General features: G+C 42.8%; 1 protein-coding gene across 2 annotated transcripts in view; it reads left to right on the forward strand.

Moving 5' to 3' along the window:
- Window positions 1-10,545: 10,545 nt before the first annotated feature.
- Window positions 10,546-27,044, forward strand: part of SLC4A1 (solute carrier family 4 member 1 (Diego blood group)) — a 51,176-nt gene continuing 34,677 nt past the window's right edge. Inside the window, exons 1-3 of one of the 2 annotated variants that reach the window (XM_079948682.1) lie at window positions 10,546-10,704; window positions 16,883-16,990; window positions 17,192-17,285. In XM_079948682.1, coding sequence (XP_079804808.1) covers window positions 16,973-16,990; window positions 17,192-17,285 — 112 coding nt within the window. In that variant the 5' untranslated portion in view covers window positions 10,546-10,704; window positions 16,883-16,972. Of the gene's footprint in view, window positions 10,705-16,882; window positions 16,991-17,191; window positions 17,286-20,978; window positions 21,134-27,044 lie in introns of those variants that run through there. The other variant, XM_079948681.1, reaches the window with a different exon arrangement.

A 27,044-nucleotide genomic window follows, 5' to 3' on the forward strand; every position in this document is an offset into this window, starting at 1 on the left:
AGTTACATCTGCCTGTCTCCCATTCTGCTCTTTTTACTGGCACCCAAGCCCGCTGTCTGAGGTAACCACTTTGCCTCACCTCAGTGTCTCTGACTAAAGTGAAAAATGGCCTCTTGCCCAGGGGCTATTAATGAAATGGAGGAAGGGCATGGATTCTGTTTATTTAATACATTTATATCCAAGGAGCTGAAATCAGCATACTTGGCTCTCACCTGCCCATTTTATCCTCACAACAACTCTGTGAGGTAGATTATTAGGCAGAGAGATCATGACTGGCCCAAAACTACCCTGGTTGTGTCGGGATTTAAATCCTGGCCTCTGAGGTTGTAGTTTGACACTCTAACCATTTCGCCACAATAGCTCTCTAAGTTGAACTTAGGTCTCTGGGTTACTTGCTTTTGCCAGATTCATATTGGTTTAAATTGTCTAGACAATGACATCTGATAAATAGCAGTCCTATCAGGTTACAGATTCAATAGTCTTTAGCACAATCTAAAACATTGTTTGTTTGTTTGTTTGTTTGTTTTGCAAAGAGATGCTGGTGCTCTCTCTCTCTCTCTCTCTCCCTCTCTAAACACACACAACATGTGCTCCTGCACATGCAGGCTGATTGGAGAAGAGGACCTCTGAACACAAGCAGAGTGCTTCCCGTGGCTGAGTCACCAATGGCAGATCATTAAAATGGGCTCTTGCAGAGCAGCACACTCAGAGGGAATAAACAGTGTGCATCCATTTCAAGTCACGGTTACATTTATAAAGAAAGCTTTGTGTTCTGTTTTGCTTTGTTAATCTACTACCTTTGCAGTTAACCAACAGGAGAAGGAAAGAGTTTGTTTCTCTCCTTCCACTGGGGACTGTTGTTGAGCACACACAAAAAGTCTCTTTAAAATTGGGTGGGGTTTTTTCCCCTTTGGGAATCCCCCCCCCCTTTACCTTTATTGTCTGACTGCTACGCTTGTGGTCAGCAAAATACACCCCCCCAGGTCTGTTCAACTGACCCTGAGGGTTTTTGTTTGACCTTGCTTATTTATTTATTTTCCCCGGTAATTGTAGGCTGAGCTATTTGCTGTGCACCCACTTGACAGCATGTATATCTTGTTCACTCCTGCTCTCTGCTGGTGGACTTCAGTATAATCTGAATTTCTTCCAAGGAAGTGGGGGGACGGGGGACGGCCGACTGTCTCTCCAGAAGGAAGATTCTGCCTCCAAATGGAGAAAAGCGTGAATTCTTCTGCTTCCTCCCAACTGCATAGGCACAGCCACTAGGACTGCCAGTTGAGCAGGGGGCAAATGGAAGGGAAACGGCCTGCTTTGCTTGCAACAGCAGGCTTGGTCGACAGCTGAAGCTTTTCATGGCATGAAGATGATAAACTATACTGTCTGTGCATCAAGCTGCTTTTAAAGGTGCAGGCACCAGGAAAGGCTCAAAAGTTGGGAACCCACTCATTCCCAGGGTGGAAGGTGCAGCGTTTAGAGTGAGGATGGGCTCACTGGAGCTTTGCCCCGGACCGTGGCTTTTATCTTCTTATGTAGGAAGCTGCCTTATACAATTGCTCAATCTAGCTCAGTATGGTTTACAGTGATTGTACCAAATGGTGTGAAGCCATATCATTGCTCCATCAGTTTTATCTGCAGTAGCTCTCCAGGGAATCAGGTGGGCCTTTCATCACATCCCTACCCGAATCATGCCGGGGGTTGAACCTGGTTCCTTCTGCATGCAATGCGTGTGTCCTGTCTCTGAGCTATATAGCTCTTCTTCTTTTATTGCAACCTGGAACATGCCATAATAGAGATGCCTGGATGTTATTTCTCTGCAGCCACTGAGCAATGACCATAACTGACCAACACTCAAGGAAACAGAGAGTCAGATCAGTTTCCCATTCAAGCTGAGCTCCAACGCCCCCTTCTTCTGAGTGCAAAATGAGCCCTGGCATCATAGCACAGCATGAGCTAATGGTGCCTCATCATTTCCACATAATTTTTTGGACTGCAGAGAAAGGAGGGAGGGAAGCAGGGAGGTGCCCGGCTCCTGCTGGCCTGGCTGGCTACTGGAAGATAAAGCAGCCACTGGAAGAGGCTATTCCTCAGAGATAGGCCTAATCATAAAGCACCTAGTTGCAGGGGGAGGAGACGGGCACCGCCCAAGCCCATCCATTTCCATGCTCACGCACGGCTTGGCGCATCTCCCTGTCGCTTCTTTTCAAATACGTTGCTTCTTTTCAAACACCCCAGGCGAAATCTAATTGGCTGCATTTGCTCACCGCATAGTTCAAACCCATCCAATGACAAGAGCCTCTTCTTTACTCTCTCAAAGGAAAAGAAGGGACCTGGAAAGTGCATTTCAGTTGACTAGAAGTATGCTGGTGTCCCTCCCTCCTTAAAAAAGCAAAACAAAACCCTGCCTGATTAGTTCTAGTCAGTGTGGCATTCACATTGACCACCCCCTGCCACTTCTGCAGCCTCCTTGCCCACCCATCAACCCTTAAGCTTTGCCAGATCACATCACTGCAGTGCAAAGTTTTAGTAGGTGCTGTCACTGCCACGGTCATTTGTGGTGCCTTTTATATTATTATGGTGGATTGGTTATCATAAAGTTGTTTTTATATAGCATTTTGTGAAGCTGTGGTTCTTTTATAATTAAAAGTTTCAGCAAAATGAATGAATGAATGAATGAATGAATGAATGAATGAATGAATGCAAACCATAACATGCAGAACACCATTACCTTGGGTTACAGATGCTTCAGGTTACAGACTCCGCTAACCCAGAAATAGTAACTCGGGTTAAGAACTTTGCTTCAGGATGAGAACAGAAAGCGCACGGCGGCAGCAGGAGGCCCCATTAGCTAAAGTGGTACCTCAGGTTAAGAACAGTTTCAGGTTAAGAACAGACCTCCAGAAGGAATTAAGTTCTTAACCCAAGGTACCACTGTAGTTTAAAAGTTTCAGCAAAATGAATAAATGAATGAATGAATGAATGAATGCAAACCATAACATGCAGAACTCCATTAATAATATTCATGGGGCTTTAGACCTAGGAACACTACACCTGACACCTTCCTCATTCCCCAAAGAGCTGGTGTGCTGTGATGGTTAAGAGTATTGACAAGGGTTCAAATTTTCACTCCTTCGGCCAGTTGCTGTCTCTCAATCTAACTTCCCCTACAGGGGTGTTGTGAGGAGAAAATGAGGAGGGAAGAACCCTGTACAATGCCTTGAGCACCTTAGAGGAGAAATTTGGTATAAAATAAATAAGTAAAACCACACAGCCTTTCCTGTCCATAAGCTTTATGTATAATTTAACCCTGTCATATTCCTCCCCTTTTTTTTCCTTTTCCCAAATGTGCATCATTTCTTCAGGTCCCTGATTTTCACGCCGCAGCCAGTTTTGTCTTGTGTTTTTTTTTTAGCAGCTTTGACTAATCTACCTACCCCTTCTTTCTCCCTCCTTCCTATCTTACAGACCTCATCACCTTGTCTTCAGAGTCCTCAGTCCTATTCACTCCTCATGCTTCACTTCCCTGCCTTCTCTGCTCTTGACCTCAAGCCTCATTCTAACTTTCCTTCCTGTACTCTCTTTCATTCCCTGTTGGTACATGAATACGTCACTTCCCTACCTCCCAATCCTCATTCAGCCTCTGTATGAAGTTGTAGTTCCTGTCAAATTGACAACTTTCTATGCTACCCTTCACCCAAGGATCACAGGGCAGTTTACAATATAAAAACACAAATACAGAACATAGTAACAATAAACAAACAAAAATACCCCAACGCATGGTTTAAGAGGCCATAGGTAGTTTAATTAGCCAAAGGCTAATTGCATAATCAGTATTAGAATTCAACTAAAGTTCACCTTGGTTTCTATTTGAGTGAGCTTTCTTCTCTCATTATTGCTACCAATATGGTTGCCAACTGACCAGTACAAAGGCTCAATCTCTTCTCAGTGCTGGATTACCCAACAGGCAGACTAAGCATGTGCTTAGGGCACCAGCAAAGCAGGGGCACACAAACACACAAAGTTGTTTGGGAAAGATTTAGTGCTCAATCAGAGCAAATGGCAATGGATGAGCTCTTCGATTAGCTAGTCACTGTAAGGGTTATTTTGTGCTGGTTTCAATTGTGTTTTATGTTTTATTGTTGTAGGTGCTCTGATATTTTATGATACAGTGGAACTCTGGCTAGTGGTTGAGATGCCCTTGCTGGTAAAAAGGTAAAGGTACCCCCGACTGTTAGGTCTAGTTGTGGACGACTCTGGGGTTACGCGCTTATCTCGCTCTATAGGCCAAGGGAGCTAGCGTTTGTCTGCAGACAGCTTCCGGGTCATGTGGCCAGCATGACTAAGCCACTTCTGGTGAACCAGAGCAGCGCACGGAAACGCCGTTTACCTTCCTGCCAGAGCTGTACCCATTTATCACTTGCACTTTGACGTGCTTTTGAACTGCTAGGTGGGCAGGAGCTGGGACCTAACAACAGGAGCTCACCCCGTTGCGGGGATTTGAACTGCCGACCTTCTGATCGGCAAGCCCTAGGCTCTGTGGTTTAGACCACAGCGCCACCCGTGTCTCGCCCTTGCTGGTACTTGGCTCCAATTAAACAATGAGTAAGCCACCAGAAAGAATGCATATCACTGTGCTGTGTTGCATTAGAAGTTGATGCACTCACTTATCCAGGGGGATTCAATGGGTATAATAGTTGTTTGTTTAGTGTTTCCTGTAACTGTATGATGCATTTGAGTCTTGAATAGATAAATAGATGATAGATGATATATAGATATAGATATAGATATAGATATAGATATAGATATAGATATAGATAGATAGATGATAGATAGATAGATAGATGATAGATAGATAGATAGATAGATAGATAGATAGATAGATAGATAGATAGATGATAGATAGAGACACTACCCTTCATTCTAGTTAGAAATGAAAGGTGGCATACAGCAAATAGTGTCAGCATGAAAATCCAGTAGTTGATATGTGGAGCATGCACGTGCTCATTCTTTACATTTTGCAAAGGATCAGAAGTTTTGTTCACTTGAGATAAGAATATACCCTTTTACCGGGCCTCCTCTCAGACTTCAGCTCCACTTAGATTAGCAAATATCCCTGATGGCCATTTTGGATCCCCAATTCACAAATGCCAGCTTGGCAATATTAAGTGATCACGTGGCATTAAACCAGGAGCAGCAATTCCATGGCAGAGAGTGTGCTTTGAATTTAGCTGGAGCCCAGTAACGGAGCAAATGTTCTGCATGCAAAATTAAATAAACCCCAGGTTCATTCCATGGTATCTCCAGTTAGGATCTGCACGATATCCTACAGAACCGCTAGCAGTGGCTCCGCTTGGACAAATGGCCTCACGTAGTACAAAGCAGCATACTAAGAGCCTAATTTCACCCACTGGCCTCTCCAGTTAGGCAGTGCCAGAGAGCAAAGACTATGAAAAGACCCCCTGCTTTCAGGCAGTGCTTATTGTATGCCATTTCTCATCCGCATACAATGAATATTGATCAAATATGACAGAGACAAGCCAAATGGATGTTGTATTTTATTTGGTCATTAAGGGTGTTCAAGACGTTTCCTAGTTCGGAGACATGTCTGAAGCATTATGGTATGTTCTATTTTGACAAAAATCTAAGAGTGGTCTGATTACTTACACTGAATTATTCCTCAGTAATTGTGGTGATAGTGAAAGATACAGGAAATTGAATGCAGATTTCAAAAAAATAGCAAGGAGAGACAAGAAGGCTTTCTTAAACGAGCAATGCAAAGAAATAGAGGAAAACAACAGAATGGGAAGAACCAGAGATCTGTTCAAGAAAATTGGAGATATGAAAGGAACATTTCATACAAAGATTACCATAATAAAGGACAAAAGTGGAAAGGACCTAACAGAAGCAGAAGACATCAAGAAGAGGTGGCAAGAATACACAGAGGAATTATACCAGAAAGATATGGATGGCTCGTACACCCCAGGTAGTGTGGTTGCTGACCTTGAGCCAGACATCCTGGAGAGTGAAGTCAAATGGGCCTTAGAAAGTACTGCAAATAACAAGGCTAGTGGAAGTGATGGTATTCCAGCTGAACTATTTCAAATTTTAAAAGATGATGCTGTCAAGGTGCTACACTCAATATGCCAGCAAGTTTGGAAAACTCAGCAGTGGCCAGAGGATTGGAGAAGATCAGTCTACATCCCAATCCCAAAGAAGGGCAGTGCCAAAGAATGCTCCAACTACTGCACAATTGCACTCATTTCACACGCTAGCAAGGTTATGCTTAAAATTCTACAAGGAAGGCTCAAGCAGTATGTGGACCAAGAACTCCCAGAAGTGCAAGCTGGATTTAGAAGAGGCAGAGGAACCAGAGACCAAATTGCAAACATGCGCTGGATTATGGAGAAAGCTAGAGAGTTCCAGAAAGACGCTTCATTGACTATGCAAAACCCTTTGACTGTGTCGACCACAGCAAACTATGGCAAGTTCTTAAAGAAATGGGAGTGCCTGATCACCTCATCTGTCTCCTGAAAAATCTCTATGTGGGACAAGAAGCTACAGTTAGAACTGGATATGGAACAACTGATTGGTTCAAAATTGGGAAAGTACGACAAAGCTGTATATTGTCTCCCTGCTTATTTAACTTATATGCAGAATTCATCATGCAAAAGGCTGGGCTGGATGAATCCCTAGCCGGAATTAAGATTGCCAGAAGAAATATCAACAACCTCAGATATGCAGATGACACAACTTTGATGGCAGAAAGTGAGGAGGAATTAAAGAACCTTTTATTGAGGGTGAAAGAGGAGAGCGCAAAATATGGTCTGAAGCTCAACATCAAAAAAACAAAGATCATGGCCACTGGGCCCATCACCTCCTGGCAAATAGAAGGGGAAGAAATGGAGGCAGTGAGAGATTTTACTTTCTTGGGCTCCATGATCACTGCAGATGGTGACAGCAGCCACAAAATTAAAAGACGCCTGCTTCTTGGGAGAAAAGCAATGACAAACCTAGACAGCATCTTAAAAAGTAGAGACATCACCTTGCCAACAAAGGTCCGTATAGTAAAAGCTATGGTTTTCCCAGTAGTGATGTATGGAAGTGAGAGCTGGACTATAAAGAAGGCTGATCGCCGAAGAATTGATGCTTTTGAATTATGGTGCTGGAGGAAACTCTTGAGAGTCCCATGGACTGCAAGAAGATCAAACCTCTCCATTCTGAAGGAAATCAGCCCTGGGTGCTCACTAGAAGGACAGATCCTGAAGCTGAGGCTCCAATACTTTGGCCACCTCATGAGAAGAGAAGACTCCCTGGAAAAGACCCTGATGCTGGGAAAGATGGAGGGCACAAGGAGAAGGGGACGACAGAGGACGAGATGGTTGGATAGTGTTCTCGAAGCTACGAACATGAGTCTCACCAAACTGCGGGAGACAGTGGAAGACAGAAGTGCCTGGCATGCTCTGGTCTGTGGGGTCACGAAGAGTCGGACACGACTAAACGACTAAACAAAAACAACAACAACAATTGTGGTGATGGATTGATGCAGTGACGTCAATAGTAGGAAACAGTACTATATGGCATTAGCACACAGAAAGAAGAAAGAAAGAAAGAAAGAAAGAAAGAAAGAAAGAAAGAAAGAAAGAAAGAAAGGTCTCTGCTTCAAAGAGCTTACAATTCAAAATTTGACAGCATAAAACCTACAAGGGGGTGGGGTGATAGACAGGAGAAGGGTAACCAGGAACAAATCTGAGTGCATGCAGTTATAAAGCAGGCTATCCATATAATTTAACTCAGTGGTTCACAGAGATCTGGAATTCCTCACTGGAACGGAGTTCCTCCACTGGCAGCTGAATAGCAGCATGACACCCAGAACTGCGTGTCAGAGGCGACTTTGCAATTGCAGCTGCCCTAGAAAAAGATCAACAACTTTGGCTCCTCCCCCCCACCCCCACCCCGGTTGTCCGTCAAAAAAAAGTGGGAGTTCCTGCACCTCTTTTTCTAGAAAAAGAGCACTGCCTCCAAGTGAAGATCAATAAAGACCAAACAACCTGTGATATGACAAATCAATGAATAGCATCTTCTGGTGTGTGTGTGTGTGTGTGTGTGTGTGTGTGTGTGTGTGTGTGTTTTAAAGATCACAGTAGTTGCAGCCCTGCTTCCATTTGACAGTTGCTTCAGTACTGAGGAAGAGACAGGGCAGGACTCCAGCAAAGGACAAAATGGCACCTTCTTCCCCCCACCGCACACCATCCCACACAGAGAAATCAAGTGTTTTGGCAGCTGAATTTTACCTCAGCACTGCATATGGGGAAGCATCCTCCACCATACCTAAGGACAGCAAGCTAGATCAGAGCCCAAAAGGCAGGCCATGTAGCCTACAGACCTATGTTTTCCAACACCTCAGCAGAAGCAGAACCCATCCCCAGCATCTGCCGCCTGAGGTGGCTGCCTTAATCCAGCTAATGATAGGACCGGCTATGGAGAGGGAGGCTATTCCTTACTTACTTTCTTGCTGTCTTCCTTATTGAAACTTCCCCACCACCGCCACGAAACTGTTGTATGTCTGAGGTAAAACCTGCCAGTATTGTATGGGGACCTATATAATTATTCACTGCCAGGTGAATAGCAGCGTAGGAAAGGCAGTCCAGATTGAGAAAACAACACATGACAAATTATTGGCCCCCTCACCTGGCTGTATGGCCCCCTCACCTGGCTGTATGGATTTTAAACTGTAATCGGTTCTGGGACCTGCTGGTGAAGGATGGATAACAGATTTGACAACAACAACAACAACAACAACAACAACAACAACAACAACAACAACAACATGTGCAGGCACAGGGGTGTGATGAGTGTGAGATTCTACAGGACAGACCACTCCCTTCTTGAATGAACCATGCTTCCAAGAACATTTACCAGAATCCTTTGCAAGGCACAGGAGGCTCGTAACAGCTGAGGTGCTCCCTCCCCTAATCTAGTCATCCCACTTTTCTCCCTCTTTGCTGCTGCTCTCACATGGTTTTGAACATAGTCATCTCAGCAATGGGGCTTTACAGACTTTACAATTCTATGATTTTGTACATAAATCCCTTTCATCTCATTTTCACATTGGTCTGCAAACTTTTTTTGTGTAAAAAAACCCCTGCATAATATTTTGCATAAAATACTATTCAAATAGTATATATATTCCATCACAAAATACATTTAATTAATTAAATGGGATCTGTGGGGAAAGCCTTGTTTATTGTGTCATGGCCAACCAGAAGTCCATCTTGTTAGCTATGTGGCAATGGGCCTTCTTTGTGGTGGCACCTACCCTATGTAGGAGCCTCACTTTCAGAGATTAGGCCGGCACCAACAGCTGAGTGTTTTTACCATCCATCAGAGGATCCTCTTTTCACCCAAGCATTCTCTAGCCACCAATCACAGTACTTCAGCACCTTCAACAGCTGAAAATTTATGGTTTTCAAACACTTTCTGCTGGTGTTTCGTTGTAATGTTTTATTATAGCAATACTGCCGTCTGATGGTTGTGAATGCTTTGGTAGCCACTGAATGAAAATGATTGAAAAAACAAACAAACTTATTTTCTCTTCTTTTTAAGCTCATGCCCAAGACTGTGATGTCTGAAGGATAATTGCATTGGTCTGGGAGGCGCAGATCAAGTTTGCACCGTTAACTTGAATTCGTCAAGCATCCCTAAGTGCACTAAAATATTCAGAACTGTAGCCATTTACATAGAACTTGATTAAACCATTCTAATATATGGAGCTTTACTTTTCCCCCAGGCCCTGTGCTTTGGTTACAGTTATGTGCTTCTACATTTAACTGAAGCTTTGCCAGACAGTTGAGGCCTTGCATACATCAGACATACATGCAACCTGTATGTGCTTCTAAGTAGAACACTGCTTCTGATTATTTCAAGTACAGGTAGGTAAAATGCACCCATGAGAACTCATTCAAAGTTAATAAGGTCCAGACAGATACAGTTCCTGCCTTGCTTTCATCTTTACTTTCCTCTTCTAGCAGCCATTTCAGCTGAAAGCTGTGAACGGTGCTCATCAGCCTCCAGCCAAAAGAGGGAATCCTCACGAGAAACTTTTTTTAAATGAAAAAAACCACATCAATCCAAAAGGAAAACACCAGTGACTCTATTTGTGAGGGTTCCCCCTTCTTCCCCCACCCCTCCACCCCCAGCAGAGGAATTCCCCTTGAGATCTGTAAACAAGTTTATCTCGAGGATGCGAAGCTGAGAAGGCAACGTGACCCAGGAGGACCAAGCGCTCATTGAGGAAGAAGAGGTGGCCTTGCTAGGAATTGCTCGAAACTTACGGGACCTTTCTAATGTTGGTGAGACCAGTCCTGGTGAGATGGGAGGGGCGAGCCAGCAAAGTTCAAGAGCACGGATGGGTAGCAGGGAGGTTGCACCTCATGGTAACTCCAGATAATGTTGTTTACTGGTCCTTCGGAAAAAAAGTTGCATCTAGACCCACCAGGAACACCCCTGATGCCAGGTGGCCCGGCAAGATTAAAGCAGCAGCCATGAGTCAGGACTTTGAAGCTCCTCTGGAGAGCTCTCTCGTCTCATTACCGCCTGTTGCAGGCTGTAGGGAACCGCTAAGGAGAGAGGGGTTCCACGGAGCAGCAGAAAGACCCCTGGCTTGAACCTTCTCTGCCTTCCCACCGAGCTCTCTCTGCAAGCATACAGGTAGGTGACCTTATACAATAAGTTGGTTCTTCAAGGGAGCCTATGGATGGAGGGGGCTGAGGGTGGAGATTGCAGGACATGGAAGGGAGAGCAATGTGAGAGGAGGGAGAAGAGGCTGCTCTTGGAAGCGGCCAAGGAACCCTTTGAGAAACTTGGTGCCAACAAAGAAATCCCAGTTGGCCATGCTTGCTGTGACTGATGGAAGTTGTAGTTCCCCATACCTTCTTCAGAGCATTTAATCTAAATACTCTCTCCCCAAAAAAATCTCAAGGAGGTTTGAGGAGCCTCCAACAATTTTTCTCCACCAGCTGTTGGGTCTTTGCTTGGACTTCTGAGGCATGTCCCACCTTTGCTTCTCTCTCTTTCTAAGGAAAGTAGCTGCAGGTTACTGCTTTTTTTCTTTTCCTGCCAAGAAAGGAACCTGCTTTGTGTTCTTGCAAAAGTTGGTTGGTTTCCTCTTTGCGATGTGCAGCTCCTTGTTTCTGGTGTGGGTCTGCAAGCTGTCGACAGCATCCTTTTCAACGCTCTAGTCTTCAAAAGGAGGGGGTGGAGGTTACAGTGTACAAACCCTTCTGTAATGAAATGTTGAGATACTTTATGGATGGTTGTCAATGTTTAAGAGCTATGAATGTCACTTTTGGACAAACAAGGAGTTTGTAAGAAGTTAGCATCTCTTTTCCATTGATGCTTTCCTATGAGGATAATGAAATTGCCTTGCTGGATCTGACCAAAGGTCTGTTTAAGATTCATGCCTACCTCAGAGTAAGTCCCACTGTACTCAGTGGGGCTTATTTCTGAGGAGACACATATAGGATCAGACTGTTAGCCCAATCCCCTCTCTCTGAACAGTGACCGGCTAGATTAAGAACATAAAAACAGCCCTGCTGAATTAGGCCAATGACCCATCCAGTCCAGCATCCTGTTCACACAATGACCAATCAGATATTTATGGGAAGCCCAAAAGCAAGACCTTAGTGCAACAGCTCCTTCCCTGGCTCCAGCTTCCAACAAGGGAGGCAGAATATATCCATTGTGGCCAAAGTACTTTGGGAAGTTTGTAATAAAAAAAACCTCTCATAATTGATACACTTATCCCCTGTGAATTCATATTCCCTTTTGCAAAACCTGTCTAAGCAAATGGTCGTCATCTCCAAATGTTATTGGAATTCATTCCAGAAGTTAAAGACATTGGTGTTGTGGGAAGAAATGCTTTCTTTAGCTTGTCCTGAACCTAATGCTTATCAAATCCATTGGATTACTCTGTGATCTTTTTTTTTGGGGGGGGGGTTGGGGGTGCTGGATGATTTTTGTCTCTTCACTTTCTCTGCACCACCATGTATTTCTCTCCATTCCTGGCTGACTTTAAAATCATGGATAGAGAACCTGTGGTAATAGATACTGGACTCCAACTCCCATGAGCCTCAGTTAATGGTCTGCAATGATGGGAGTTGTAGTCCCTCCAGCACCCCAGCTTTAGCCCGTGTCTAAAGCTATATTTGCATGGAACATGCTCCAACGCCTGATCTTTTTTAGCTGTGCTTCTCCTTTTAGCTTCACCAGCTGTACAGTACCTTTTTATCAGATGATGGAAATGGAACTGCCTGGTGCTCTTGTTGTATATAATAGGTGTTCCATAGAGACATAGTTGTCTAGTGACTAGGCTTTGCAATAGGCGTATTCTGACTGAAGTCATGGATTCTCTTAAAAAAAATAAAAATAAAAGGTAGGCGAGAGATGTTTTGGAGATATCTGCCATAGATTACAGCTGGTTTCCAGCATAGGAAGCTGCCTGATGATTGATTGGACCATTGGTTCATGTAGTTCAGTATTGTCTACACCAGCAGTGGGGAACCATTTTCGGCCTGAGGGCCACCCTCCTCTCTGTGCAACTTTCCAAGGGCCACATGCCAAAGGTGGGTGGAGCCAGAGGCAAACATGGGCGGAGCAACAAATGTACCGTAAGTTTCTCTGCATACCCCTTTCTGTCCTCCATGCAGGCTATGCATTATCTGAGTTCAAAGACACATCCCAGTCATGTGACTGAAGAGTGGGTGTGGCCTGGGGAGAGTCTAGAGCAGCTTTTCTCAACCTCGGGTCACAAGCTATTCTTGAGCTACAACTCCCTTCATCTCTGACCTTTGGTTATGTTGGATAGGAATGATGGGAGTTGTAGTCCAGCACCTTCTAAGGACCCAAGGCTGAGAAAGGCTGGTTGACTCTAGAGGGCCAAATAGAGAAGGCTGCATCTGCCCCCCCCCCCAGCCTAACATTTTCCCAACGGATCTACACTGGCTGGCATTGGTGCTCCAGGATTTCAGATGGGAATGTTCCCAGCCCTACCTAGAGACATTTGGAAATGATCCCAGGCCCTTCTGCATGCCAAGCAGGTGCTCTAACACTGAGCTATTTCTGCTTTCGATATCTCTTAGCATCTATTAGTCCAGATTGCAGAAGGAAACGGAGGCATGATGACTGAGGGCAGTGATGGACAAACTTGGCTCTCCAGCTGTTTTGCGACTACAACTCCCAACATCCCTAGCTAACAGGACCAGTGGTCAGGGATGATGGGAATTGTAGTCCCTAAACAGCTGGAGGTCCAAGTTCGGCCATCACTGACCGAAGGTAACGAGGTGAAAAACCTCCATATGGGCATGCTTGAGAACTGTAGAAGGAAGGAACTGTTGCTTGCTCATGCTGGCTTTAGCTGAAGGTAGAAGAAGCAAAGCCTGCCAATGGAGTGAGGTGTGGGGTGGTCTTCTGTATGAGGATTTGGCAGTGTAAGAAGGGGTGGAAGGGAGTCTGAGCATCAACCCATCTAGAAATTAGAAAGTGGGGGGGGGGGGGAAACAGGAGAATTGCTTGACTCACAAAGCTGGGCAATACTCTGTGGGCCATCACATTCAATGCCTTGTATTTAAATGGGACCGTGTGCCTATAAAGCATCCCAACATGCACCTGTTCAGTCTTCCCTTTGTACACTTGCCAATGAAGGGGGCTCTGCAGCAGCAGCAGCATCCCAAGGAGGCTTAGTCCATTGCAGCATTGCTCTTGCAGCTCCATCAGCTGGTGCATAAGGAGCTCAGCCCAGCTTGCGCAGGAGGAAAAAGATAAAGTTTATCTAAGGTGTGGTACCATAGAACTCCATTAACTTAATATGCAGTCCCTCAAAGCTCTTTTTTTTTAAAAAAAAAAAGCCAAATTAGGTATTACATAAAAGCTCAAATTGTGGACTGGAGCACTTTGTGCATATTGATTAGCATTTATCTGGGGTTTTCTTTTCGGGGGGGGGGGGAGTTGATAATTTGCATCACCAGGACAGCATTTCTTATAGAGCTTCTTTTCTTAAAATGAGAGCTGTAGTTGCTCAAGTCGATGTGGAAGCCACAGGGACCCTCTAAACTGAAGCCAACTTTGCAGGGGTGGGGCCAAAGCTTAGATATGATTGCAGTTTCTCAATGGGGCCAAGGATTTTGCACATGCCCAGAGACACTCAGTAAATTGCTTCGTGTGATTCCAGGGCTGAACTCCTGGCAAGAGAAACCAGGTTCTGGGTCTAAGCCCTGCTGAGCCCTGCTTTGAATTATATCTTGCCTTCCTCATAGACTGGCTGGTACAGCAGGGCGAATAGGGCTTGGGTGTGCATAAGAAGTCCCTGAGGTTTGAATAGTGATCAGGAGAAATACATCAGCGTCCGCGTTTTTATGCAAACCTACCCAACTTGCACTTTCCAAACCAAGAAGATTCCACCTAAACATTAGGAAGAACTTCCTGACAGTAAGAGCTGTTTGACAGTGGAATTTGCTGCCAAGGAGTGTGGTGGAGTCTCCTTCTTTGGAGGTCTTTAAGCAGAGGCTTGACAACCATATGTCAGGAGTGCTCTGATGGTGTTTCCTGCTTGGCAGGGGGTTGGACTCGATGGCCCTTGTGGTCTCTTCCAACTCTATGATTCTATGATTCTATGATTCAATAGTGAATGAAAATGCAACTTTGAAACTTGAATTTTGAAATTTGCACCCTGAATGTTGTTCTCCAAACAAAGAATGTACATTAGAGGAAGGTGCAGAATTTCACTAATATAGTTAAAATAATGTGCAAAATGCATCATATTATGGTTAAATTGCTTGTAAAAATATATATTTTTGTGACCTCTGCATGGTTCCCTCTTGGCCGTTCTGCTGTGCCCTCATAAATATTGGGGCTAGCAGCGCAGGAGAGAGCAATCTCTGTGGTAGTCCAGAAGTTGTGGAATTCCCCCTTCCCCCTGCCACCACCAAAAATAGTGTTTCTGGCACCGCTATTATGCAGACACATCTCTTTACCTCGGTTGAGGTATAGACATCTAATTTGTTTTAAACAGTTTTTAATATTGCATTCTTAAACTGCTTGAACCTGATTGGGTGGTGAAGGGTTGGCAGGAAATCATTTTTTTAAAGATTAATTTATAATAATATCTTAGCCAAAAATTGCATACATGAAAATGTATATTAGATAAAGGGCTCAAGGAAATGCCATTGAATTTTCATGTAGAGAACGGAACTGAAAGTTGGAAAAATATTGGTTTGCCAATTTTTGAACCAAATTCTTAGTTCGTAGCTCAGCCTGCTAGCTCTGCTAGACAGTGACTTTGCTGAGATGCTGAAGATGAGTGAGGCCCTGAACAACCCCTGCTTTTACCCCATTGGAAATTGGACCACAAAGCGGGTGCAGAATCAAGAAAAGTCTGGTTTCTTGCAATGGCTTTTTGCACTCTCTGGCTAGGTGACTAAGCAGAGACAATTCCACTGGTATGCTAGGCTCTGGCAGCCCCCCTGACTTAGCAACTTTTGCTGAACAGCGCCTCCTAGTGCTTCAGAAAATGTATTTCAACTCAGTGTACGGTGATTAGGGGGGTGCAGCAAATCCCATGCTAGAGATTATTAGGAAAGGGACTGAAAATTAACCTGCTAGCATTGTTGAGATTAATATGTCTTCATATAAATCTGCAAAGTAGCTGCACTTGAAATGCCTTATACAGTTCTGAACAAATCATCTAAAAAAAGGATATCATAGAACTGGAAAAAGGTGCAGAAAAGTGTAACAAATATGATCAGGGCCTGCTGGACACCTGTTCTATGGGGAAAGGTTGACGCATTTGGGTCTTTTTAGATAATAATAATAATAATAAATTTTATTTATATCCCGCCCTCCCCAGCCGAAGCTGGGCTCAGGGCAGCTAACAACAATAAAACAGTACAAAAGTACAGCATAAACAACAGTCTAAAATCATTCATTATAAAATTAATTTCAAAACAAGCTACACAAATACAAAAATAAATTCCTATAATAAAAAATATACAGTAAAACAATGTTAAAACATTAAAATAGAAATATATTCTAATATAAGCAGCTTGAGGTTATTCAGTTAAACAGATTGGTGGTAGATTCAGGACAGATAAAATCCATACACTGGCATAACTTGCCCCTCCATCTCAGGTCTCCATAAGGGACAGCTACATATTCCTGCACTGCAGGGGGTTGGATTAGATGATCCTCAGAGTCCCTTCCAACTCTATGTTTCTATGATTCTGGCTCAGCCAGCTAAACTGAAGCAGCCTGATCCAGGTGCAAGTCCCCACAAAACAGCATTCTGCGGGCGTGATGGGAGCAAGAGCAGAGAGGCTGGATTCTAAATAGAATAAACCTGCAAACAGGAAGTGTTTAATTAAAGGCAACAGAGCCACTGCGCTTTGCCTTTCTGCATTAGGCAAGTTATGGGGCTATTACATTTTACTATCCCCAAATCAGGTCTAGGTAAACACCAGGAGCCAACAGTGGGATGCAATGGGCTGAGACCTATATTTTCTGGAAGCTCCATAAAAAGTGAGAAAACAAAGGATGGTAATTCCAAAGGAAATGGCTATATCTGAAGCAACCAGAGAGAGGATTCAAATGGTTTGCTGTTGGTTATATTCAGCTGGTTATATTCACTGTAGGGCAGAGGGGTTGTAAGGACTTGTAGCGATTGCCATGGGAGTCTCTAGGTACCCTATAGACAAAGGTGGCTTCTGTTTTCTTCCAAGAAAAAAGCAGTGCAGTCAATCTGCTCTTAAGTTATCTCTTCTAGGACAAAGAGCCACATCTATCAGTTCATGATCCTAAACTTCCTAACTTGTTCATCTTCCTTTCGGATTTCCAACAGATCCAGCCAACCAGGGGATGTTACCTCCAGGCTGAGCGTTAGGAAGAGAACAAGAAGTACACGGAAAGAGTGAACGGAAGCCCAAAGGGAATGACAGCTCAGACGCAGGTGGGGAAAAACAAAAACAAAGAGTGCACTTCTATAAGAATGTTGTGAGTGAAGCTTAAAAATGAGCTTGAACTTTGTGCAAAGAATGTCAGGTTACCCCTGTTAGGCTAACACAGAGGTTTGTGATCTGGAACACTTGATAGCTGCTTTATAGAGTATTTAAATGATTATTCCTTTTTCTTCCCCTTCCTCCCGTGCCAGGACTATGAAGCTGACATTCAGAGGGAAATTGATATTGAAGGATACGACGACCCTGCAGTGAAACACTCCAACATGTCGCTTGCAACCGAAAGTGGTGAGTAATCCAAATCCCTTGAAGAAGAAGAGAAACAAGATTTTCACAGGCCAAGCAATGAAGTGAGAAATCACACTGCAGGAGCCTTGCAAACAGCAACCTAGAATTTAGTGTTTCAGGATGTACCTGAGTAAGCCTGACTTAGATGGAATCTGGAAATAGGAACACAGACATCTTTGACAGGCATTCCAGCTTGGAAGGAACACATGGGCTGAATTACAGTGTCCTCACATCTAAATTAATTCAAGGAAATTCAGATTGTATTGGGGTTTTCAAACTATGTTTGGAGTTTTGTCGTAAGCTTATTGAAGCTCCTCAATAAGGAGATCAGTAATGAAAGACAAGACATATTTCCTAGGAAAGGAGTTTGCTTCCACCACCTCTCTTTCCTTACAGTGTTTTACCTAGGGAGTGTCTTGGATAAATTCTAGCTAGGAATTGTGGAAAGAAATTTGCTTCGGTTCATCTTTTCATGTGAACCTACCAAATGCATTGTTCCTGAAACAATGTGCAAATAGAAAAAAACACCATCATCATTTGAATATCACACTTCTCTGAATTTTGCGATGCAGTTCTCCATTGTGCAAAAATACACATATTGGGAGGGGGTAAGTGTGCATCAAATTACATATATTAATGAAAATAAGGTCCACAAATGCATTAGGTTTAAAAAAATTGCTTGCAAAAATGTGCACATTACGCCAAAGTGCATAGAAAAATGTGTGTATTTGGAGAAATGTGTGCTGGTGAATATTCATGAGGAATTGCAAACTGATGCAGAAATGTGGCAAATTGAATTTAATGTTGGAAAAAGGAGAAAGTTAAAGAAAAAGAAATGATCACATTCAGCCCTCCCTAACTGAGCATGGATAATTCACCCAGGACAATGGCAGATCCAGAGTATAGTTGCCTGGCCAGTTTCTTGCTTCTTACATCAGTGGAGTGTGGAATGTGCACTGGATTTCAGTGTCCTCTGCAGCGACACACAAGGTCTCTATGGCAGATGCTCAGGGAGGTTTCTCAGCAGGCAAATCATTATGGGAAGGATTCCCTGGAAAACTGCAGCAGGGACAAAGAGTTAAGTCCCCCTGTTCTCCATGCCAGGGTCCCAGTCCAGAGCAGCTCCCCTCCCTCCCTCAGTACACAGGCCCCAGCTATGAGAGAAGCAATTCTTAAAGGCAGAATCGTGTGAGCAATCTAGTGTGTAATATTAGATTGAAAGAAATATGGGTGTGAAGGGGAGATTGTGTTGCACTGAGAAGGGGCGGGGGGGGGGGGTGAGAAGGGATTAAGGAGGCATGTTACTTCAGGTGAACCAACTGCTAATTACTGTTTGACCTCTGAACTTGCGGTAAGAAGAATGACCTAAGGTGGAAGCAGTGGATAAGCAAAGGATCTCTTGGCTCGTCTCGCCTGTGTTTCTTGTTACTAACTACCTAAATGGTCCTGTACCCAAACTCTGAAAGATCTGCTGCAGCGCATCTCTACCTCCAAGAAATGAGCAAAGTGCTGTTCAGTCCCTGCCATTTCCCTCCCCTCTAATTTTCACTTGCTCTAACCAGTGCAGATTCACCCCAAATGCGCCTTCTTCAGTGGCGTAGCGTGGGGGGTGCAGGGGGGCCGGCCGCACCGGGCGCAACATCTGGGGGTTAGGGAAATCCACGGGTTAGGGGGCGCAAATCCATGGGTTAGGGGGCGCAAATCCATGGGTTAGGGGGCGCAAATTACTTGCCTTGCCCCGGGTGCTGATAACACACGCTACGCCACTGGCCTTCTTGACTTGTTCTCGGCAGCTTCCTTCCCAGTGCAAATAGAACCTGGGTGAGATGAGCAGAGGTGGCCCTAGAATTGGGCAGAGGGAAGCAGCTGTCTCTGGTGGCAGACACAGGGGGGTGGGGAGGTGAGGAAGGTCTGTAGCAGTGAATGTACGTTGCATGCAGAAGGTCCCAGGTTCGATTTCTGACACCTCCAGATAGTGTTGGGAATCTCCAGTTCTTGAAACCTTGGAGAGCCACTTCCAATCAATGTGGGTGGACCAATGGTTTGATGTTGGCAGTCAGCTAGATGGACCAATGATCTGACTTGGTATATATAGAGGGTCATTATGTGCCCTCTTCCCAATTCCACAGGTTGTCTTCTATGTTGGATTTATGCTCCATGGGGATTGGAGCATTCCTGAACTTGATACGTCTTAGCATTGCATTCAGTGGTGGCATTTGGGTTGTGGCAGCGGCAATGGCATTTGCTGGAAACCCGTACCCTTGTCATAAAGTGATTCTGAACAACCATACATGAAAATACATAAAACCCAGCACATTTTGCATGCCATGTTAGGCTTGCTATTTGTGTTTGGGTTCTTACACACTTTCTTAATTCCTAGTTCTTATTCACATCCCTCTTCCCTTGCAGTGGGAGAGGGCAGAATGGGGACCATGCAGGAGAGAGAAACTCTTCTATCACAGAGTTTATACCAAGGGTTCAAAGAGTAGTCAGGACCTTGTTTTCATTCAGATCCCTCTGCTCCCATCCACACAATAAACTTAAAGCATTCTTATAGCTTTGGGCAATCATGGCCTCCCCCCAAAGAATCCTGGGAACTAACAAAAATACAGCCCGTAACAAAATACAGTTCTCAGGCTTTTAATATTAATGACCAGCATCAAAAGCTTCTCTCTCTTAAAGTCATTGTGAAAGAAAGTGCAATAAATGATGGGAAGCACTATGCAAAACAAGAGTCACAAAAAACGCAAATCTTTTAGTAGTAAATGGCAGTGCTGCCTGGGTTGAACAGATAGTTGTTGTGCCTGTGAGCTGGACCATGTCTCTTGCTTACAATTTTCTGGTTGCTGTTTGTATGTTCCAAGCAATGGCCTTGAGTTCTGGCATCCTCTGCTTTCCCATTCCTCAACCTGTTGTCTTGGGGCAGGAATGGTGTGCGATACAAAGAATGAAGGATAGCACTTTTCTCCTCCTCCCAGAGTCACATCCTCATCATACGTTTCAAGCACATTGTCAGCCTGGATAGCTCAGTTGGTTAGAGCATGCTGCGGATAACACCAAGGTTGCAGGTTCAATCCCCGTATGGGACAGCTGCCTATTCCTGCATTGGAGGGAGTTGGACTAGATGATCTACAACTGTATGATTCTATGAAGCAACTGGCTTCCCCCAAAGAATTGGGGGCCTGTAGTTTAACCCTCACGGGGCTACAATTCCTAGCGCCCTTAACCAACTGCAGTTCCCAGGATTCCTTAAGGGTGCTAAATGTATGGTATGGATGTAACCTGTGTTCTCTAGGGGACTGAGCTGAGCAGTTTGTGTACTGGCTCCTTTCAGACATTTCTAAATTTAGAGTAAGAGTTCATTGCTGCCCTGCACAGCTCTTTACCCCTTCCTCAAGAAGGCAATCAGGTCAGCTCCAAAGGCAGGCACTCTCCAACCTAGGCATGATGTTAAAAGAAGTTTTGTAGGAAAGCAACCAGATTATGAACCTCGTAATCACCTTCAACGTGACTTAATGACACTTTGCCCATACCCTGCAGGGTCTGCATCCCCTTAGTTCACGCCAAAGCATTTCAGAGTGTTACCTGGCTGTGACAGTGGAGGAACAAACCCTAGTCAAGGAACAGGGGCCCATGTTGTCCTCCCACCTCCACCCCCATTTCTGTACTTTCAGATCACCAAGTCAGCGCTTGCCAGCGTCTCTTTATGGTGTGTGTCTCTTTCTGTCGTTCCTTCTGGCCTGGTCACCGCCGGAGAGCGTATCACCTGAGTAGGAGAAGGAGGATGGAAAGGGTATCCCCCTCAGGGAAGGCAGGACACTTTCAGAGCTGTGAGGACAATGGACCAAGTGAGTGCCATTGCAGTGGCATTTTCAGTGCAGTGATGATGTTGTGTAGCGGCTAAAAGATTGAGCTGCAAAACAAGGTTTTCCCTTTAAAAAATAAAAATTAAAAAATTCTGCCTCTGCCATGAACTAACTCATACTAAGTGACCTTAGGCAAGCTAACATTGTGTAACACCTGTACCATATATTGAAAGCATGTGGCTTCCCCCAAAGAACCCTGGGAACTGTAGATCACCCCTCACAGATCTATTGCAAGGAAGGTTATGAAGAGAGTTGTTAGTTAAGATAATTAAAAGTAATAGTGAAATTAAGAAATGCAAATTAAATGAAAAAGACTGGAAAATTTTCAGATGTGATTGATGGAAGTCCAAAAATTGTATAAGATATGAAATTATGTTAAATGACTGTTGAAAATGATATGTTAAAAACTAATAAAAATTTAAAAAGAAAAAAGAAAGCACATGGCTTCCCCCAAAGAACCCTGGGAACTACAAATCCCAGTACCCTTAACAAACTACAGTTCCCAGGATTCTTTGGGGGAAGATGTATGACTTTGGTCTCAGTTTCCTATCTGCGCTATGGGGGGAATAATACTAATTTACTTCACAGTAACACTTCTGAATACCAGTTACTGGGAACCACAGGAGGGGAGAGAGCTCTTGTGCTTGCCGGTTTCCCACAGGGATTTGGTTGGCCACTGTGAGAACAGGATGCCGAACTAAATGGCTCATTGGCCTGATCCAGCAGGTCCTTCTTTTTTTTTTTTTAATAATTTTTATTAATTTTCCAATTTTAAAACAAAACAACAACAACATAAGAACATCAACAAATACAAACAAACACACAAATATACTTTCTTAACCTCATTTTCATGAACTTCCTTTCTCGGTCTTCCCCATACCTCACCCTTTTTGCATTCTTATTTCACAGTTTTTCAGCAACCCTTTTTACCAATTAAATTTAAATTTATTATCTTTCTCAATTTCCCCTTAAATCATCAAACAGTTTCAGCTGTAATTCTGCATCTTCCTTCCCCTTGACATTTTAGCACTCCTCAGTTTCATAACAGTTCTTAAGATATACTTTAAACTTCTTCCAATCTTCCTCCACCGTCTCTTTCTCTTGGTCACGGATTCTGCCAGTCATTTCTGCCAGTCCCATAAAGTCAATCACTTTCGTCTGCCATTCTTCCAGTGTGGGTAATTCTTGTGTCTTCCAATACTTTGCTAGAAGAATCCTTGCTGCTGTAGTAGCTTACATAAAAAAAGTCTTATCCTTCCTTGACACCAATTGGCCGACCATGCCCAAGAGAAATGCCTCCGGTTTCTTATGAAAAGTACATTTAAGTACCTTCTTAATTTCATTATAAATCATTTCCCAAAAGGCTTTAATCTTTGGGCAGGTCCACCAAAGGTGAAAGAAGGTGCCTTCAGTCTCATTACATTTCCAACATTTATTATTGGGCAGATGATAAATCTTCGCAAGCTTGACTGGGGTCATGTACCACCTGTAAATCATTTTCATAATATTTTCTCTTAGGGCATTACATGCCGTAAATTTAATACTGGTGGTCCATAACTATTCCCAGTCAGCAAACATAATGTCATGACCTATGTCCTGTGCCCATTTAATCATAGCTGACTTAACTGTCTCATCTATTGTATTCCACCTCAGCAGCAGATTATACATTCTTGATAAATTCTTAGTATTGGGTTCTAACAATTCTGTTTCTAATTTCGATTTCTCCACCTGGAAGCCAATTTTCCTGTCTTGTTTAAAGGTCTCCATTATTTGATAATAATGGAGCCAGTCTCGTACCTTGGACTTTATTTTCTCAAAACTCTGTAATTTGAATTTGCCACTTATATCGAATCCACACATTGTATAATGCTTTCCTAACAATATGGTTTTTGAAACCCTTGTGAACTTTGACCTTGTCATACCATATATATGCATGCCAACCAAACCTATTGTCGAATCCTTCCAAGTCCAGAATGTCTGCGTTCTCAAGAAGTAGCCAATCTTTCAACCAGCAGAAAGCTGCCGATTCATAGTACAGTCTTAAGTCCGGCAGGGCAACCCCCCCTCTTTCTTTTACATCAGTAAGTATCTTAAATTTTATTCTGGGCTTTTTGCCCTGCCAGACAAATTTAGATATATCTTTCTGCCACTTCTTGAAACAATCTAGTTTATCCACAATTTGTAATGTCTGAAACAAAAATAACATTCTAGGCAATACATTCATTTTAATCACTGCGATTCGGCCTAACAAGGAAAGCTTCAAGTTCGACCATATTTCTAGATCTTTCTTTACCTCTGTCCAACATTTGTCATAATTGTCTTTAAATAAGTTCACATTCTTAGATGTCATGTTAATCCCCAAATATTTTACTTTCTTTGCCACCATTAACCCAGTTTCATTTTGAAAACTCTCTCTTTCAACATTTGTTAGATTTTTTCCCAAAACTTTAGTTTTTTGTTTGTTCAGCTTAAATCCTGCCACCTGACCAAATACTTGGATTAACTCTAAGACTCTTTTTGTACTAGTATCTGGCTCTTGTAAAGTCAATACTAAATCATCTGCAAATGCCTTCAATTTATAATGTTTGGCTCCGACCTGAACTCCTTTTACCAGCTGGTCCCCCCTGATCATATTCAACAAAACCTCCAGGACTGATATAAAAAGTAATGGGGATATTGGGCACCCCTGCCGTGTCCCTTTTTCTATAGAAAGTTCATCAGTAACCACATTATTTACAATTAACTTTGCCTTTTGTTCAGAATATATTGCACCTATACCATTTTCAAACCTTTGGCCTACCCCCATCCCGTGGAGATTCTTCTTCATAAAGTTCCAAGAAATATTATCAAAGGCTTTCTCCGCGTCCACAAAAATTAAAACTGCCTTTGTGTTAATATTTACAGTCAGCAGTTCCATAATGTCAATTATGTTCCTTACATTGTCTGATAAATATCTTCCTGGGAGAAAGCCTGCCTGATCCTTATGAAAGAGGGGGGTTTGCCCTGCCGGACTTAAGACTGTACTATGAATCGGCAGCTTTCTGCTGGTTAAAAGATTGGCTACTTCTTGAAAATGCAGACATTCTAGATTTGGAAGGATTTGACAATAACTTCGGTTGGCATGCATATATTTGGTATGACAAGGTTAAAGTGTATAAGGGTTTTAAAAACCACATTGTTAGGAAAGCACTATACAATGTTTGGATTCGGTATAAAGACTTATTGGAAAATAAAACTCCCAGGTGGCTTTCGCCAATGGAGGCCAAGGAGGTAAAGAAACTCAATATGAGAACTAATTGGCCGAAATATTCTGAAATTTTAGAACAAGAGGGTGGTGAACTTAAACTACAAAGTTACGAGAAAATAAAGTCCAAGGTACGAGATTGGCTCCATTATTTTCAAATAATGGAGGCCTACAAACAAGACAGGAAAATTGGTTTCCAGGTGGAGAAATCGAAATTAGAAACAGAACTGTTAGAACCCAATACTAAGAATTTATCAAGAATGTATAACTTGCTGTTGAAGTGGAATACAATAGATGAGACAGTGAAGCCAGCTATAGTTAAATGGGCACAGGACATAGGTCATGACATTATGTTTGCTGACTGGGAGCAGTTATGGACCACAGATATTAAATTCACGGCAAGTAATGCCCTACGAGAAAACATTATGAAAATGATTTACAGGTGGTACATGACCCCAGTCAAGCTTGCGAAGATTTATCATTTGCCCAATAACAAATGTTGGAAATGTAAAGAGACTGAAGGTACCTTCTTCCACCTTTGGTGGACCTGCCCGAAGATTAAAGCCTTTTGGGAAATGATTTATAATGAAATTAAGAAGGTACTTAAATGTACTTTTCATAAGAAACCGGAGGCATTTCTCTTGGGCATGGTCGGCCAATTGGTGTCAAGGAAGGATAAGACTTTTTTTATGTAAGCTACTACAGCAGCAAGGATTCTCCTAGCAAAGTATTGGAAGACACAAGAGCTACCCACGCTGGAGGAATGGCAGGCGAAAGTGATTGACTTCATGGGACTGGCAGAAATGACCGGCAGAATCCGCGACCAAGAGAAAGAGACTGTGGAAGAAGATTGGAAGAAGTTTAAGATATATCTTAAGAGTTACTATAAAATTGAGGAGTGCTAAAATGCTGAGGGAAAGGAAGACGTAGAATTGCAGCGGTAAATTGTGTTCAATTTAGGGTGAAATTGAAAAGGAGAATGAATTTATATTTAATTGGCTAAGAAGGGTTGCTGAATAATTGTTTAAAATAAAGGATGCAAAAAGGGGAAGGTATGGGGAAGTCCGGGAAAAGAGGTTTATGGAAATAAGGTAAAGAAAACATGATTTTTTGTGTTTGTTTTTATGTTGTTTTTTGTGTTTGTTAAAAATTTGGAAATTAATAAAAAAAATTATTAAAAAATAAAAATAAAAAAATAAAAAAAAGATCCTTATGAATCTCCTCCACCAACACCTTCTTCAGTCTTTTTGCTAAAATGTCAGCAAATATTTTGTAATCCACATTAAGTAACGATATAGGGCGATAGTTCTTGATCTGATTTTTTTCAGTTTCAGTCTTTGGTATAAGTGTAATAAAAGCTTCTTTCCACGATTCAGGTGCCTTTTCCCCCTCTAATATTTCATTACAAACCTCCTTAAGCGGCTGTATTAACCATTCCTTCAATGTTTTATAGTATCTGGAGGTTAGTCCGTCTGGTCCTGGAGATTTCCCTAGTTGCATACTTTGAATGGCACCCTCTATTTCTTGATCTGTTATTTTCTCATTTAGAACCAACATACTTTGTTGCGAAATTTTTTGTAATCCATGTTTCTTAAGAAAGTCTTCTATATCTCCTTCGTTTTCCGGCCCTTGAGCATATAATCTTCTGAAATAGCTCTGAAAACAGTTGCCGATCTCATTTGGTTTAAAAATGTTATTTCCATCCACCTCCAAGCTTGTGACTGTGTTCAATTTCTGTCTCTTCTTCAATTGCCATGCTAAAAGTTTCCCAGCAGGTCATTCTTATCTTCTTCATACATACTGTGTAGTTGAATACTGTAGCTTCAATCTAAGCAGTGAGCAATATGGATATGACATACATCATAAAATCAATTAAAATTAAGCATAAGGATTGTATGGGAAGTGCTTTGAAGACTCTAAAGGTTTGGTATAACTGTCCAAAACAATTAAGGTGGCATCTTCAGAAATGAATTGTGAGGGGGAAGAGTGCAAAATTCCTGGGTAATTAGCAGAGAAATCATCTCAGCCTCACAGATAATTGTAAAGAACGCTTTGAAGAAAAAAAACAGTCAAAAATCCACACCAAAGTTTTAAAAGAATTCTGCAGTCTGAGTGCACCATGAAAATAATTTATGGAAATGAGTGCAGACCTATGCACGTTACAGAATTACCTTTAAGTTCCCTTCTGGCTTCTGTTATTTCTGCAGGCATTGCCAATATGATTTGAAACCTATCTTTGCAGCTGTGACAGCTAGAAACTTGCATATATATATAGAGAGAGAGAGAGAGAGAGAAATTAAACATCACATGCGAAGATGTGAAAGAAAGCCGTGATGGGTGCTTTTTGTTTTTTTTACAAAAACAGTGGCATTGGGAGAATGAAGGAACGTTAGCGAAAGATATTTAACATTTTCACCACTAGCCACTTTTCTAATCCAAATGGTGACACCCCACCTCCTGACTTCCTTTCCCCACAGTTACAGAAGTATGTATATGGGGGAAATAACTGAAAAACATCAGGAATCCCACAAGGGGAAGAGCAGGGCAATATGGTGTAGGTTTGCCCACTGGATAAAGATCTACAGACCTATGCAGCTAAACACTCCTCCCTGTTCTCTTGTGTCTCTGCTCAGAATCATGCCCTCTCAA

The sequence above is a fragment of the Podarcis cretensis genome (assembly GCF_951804945.1).
Source record: "Podarcis cretensis genome assembly, chromosome: 13".
NCBI lineage: Eukaryota > Metazoa > Chordata > Lepidosauria > Squamata > Lacertidae > Podarcis > Podarcis cretensis.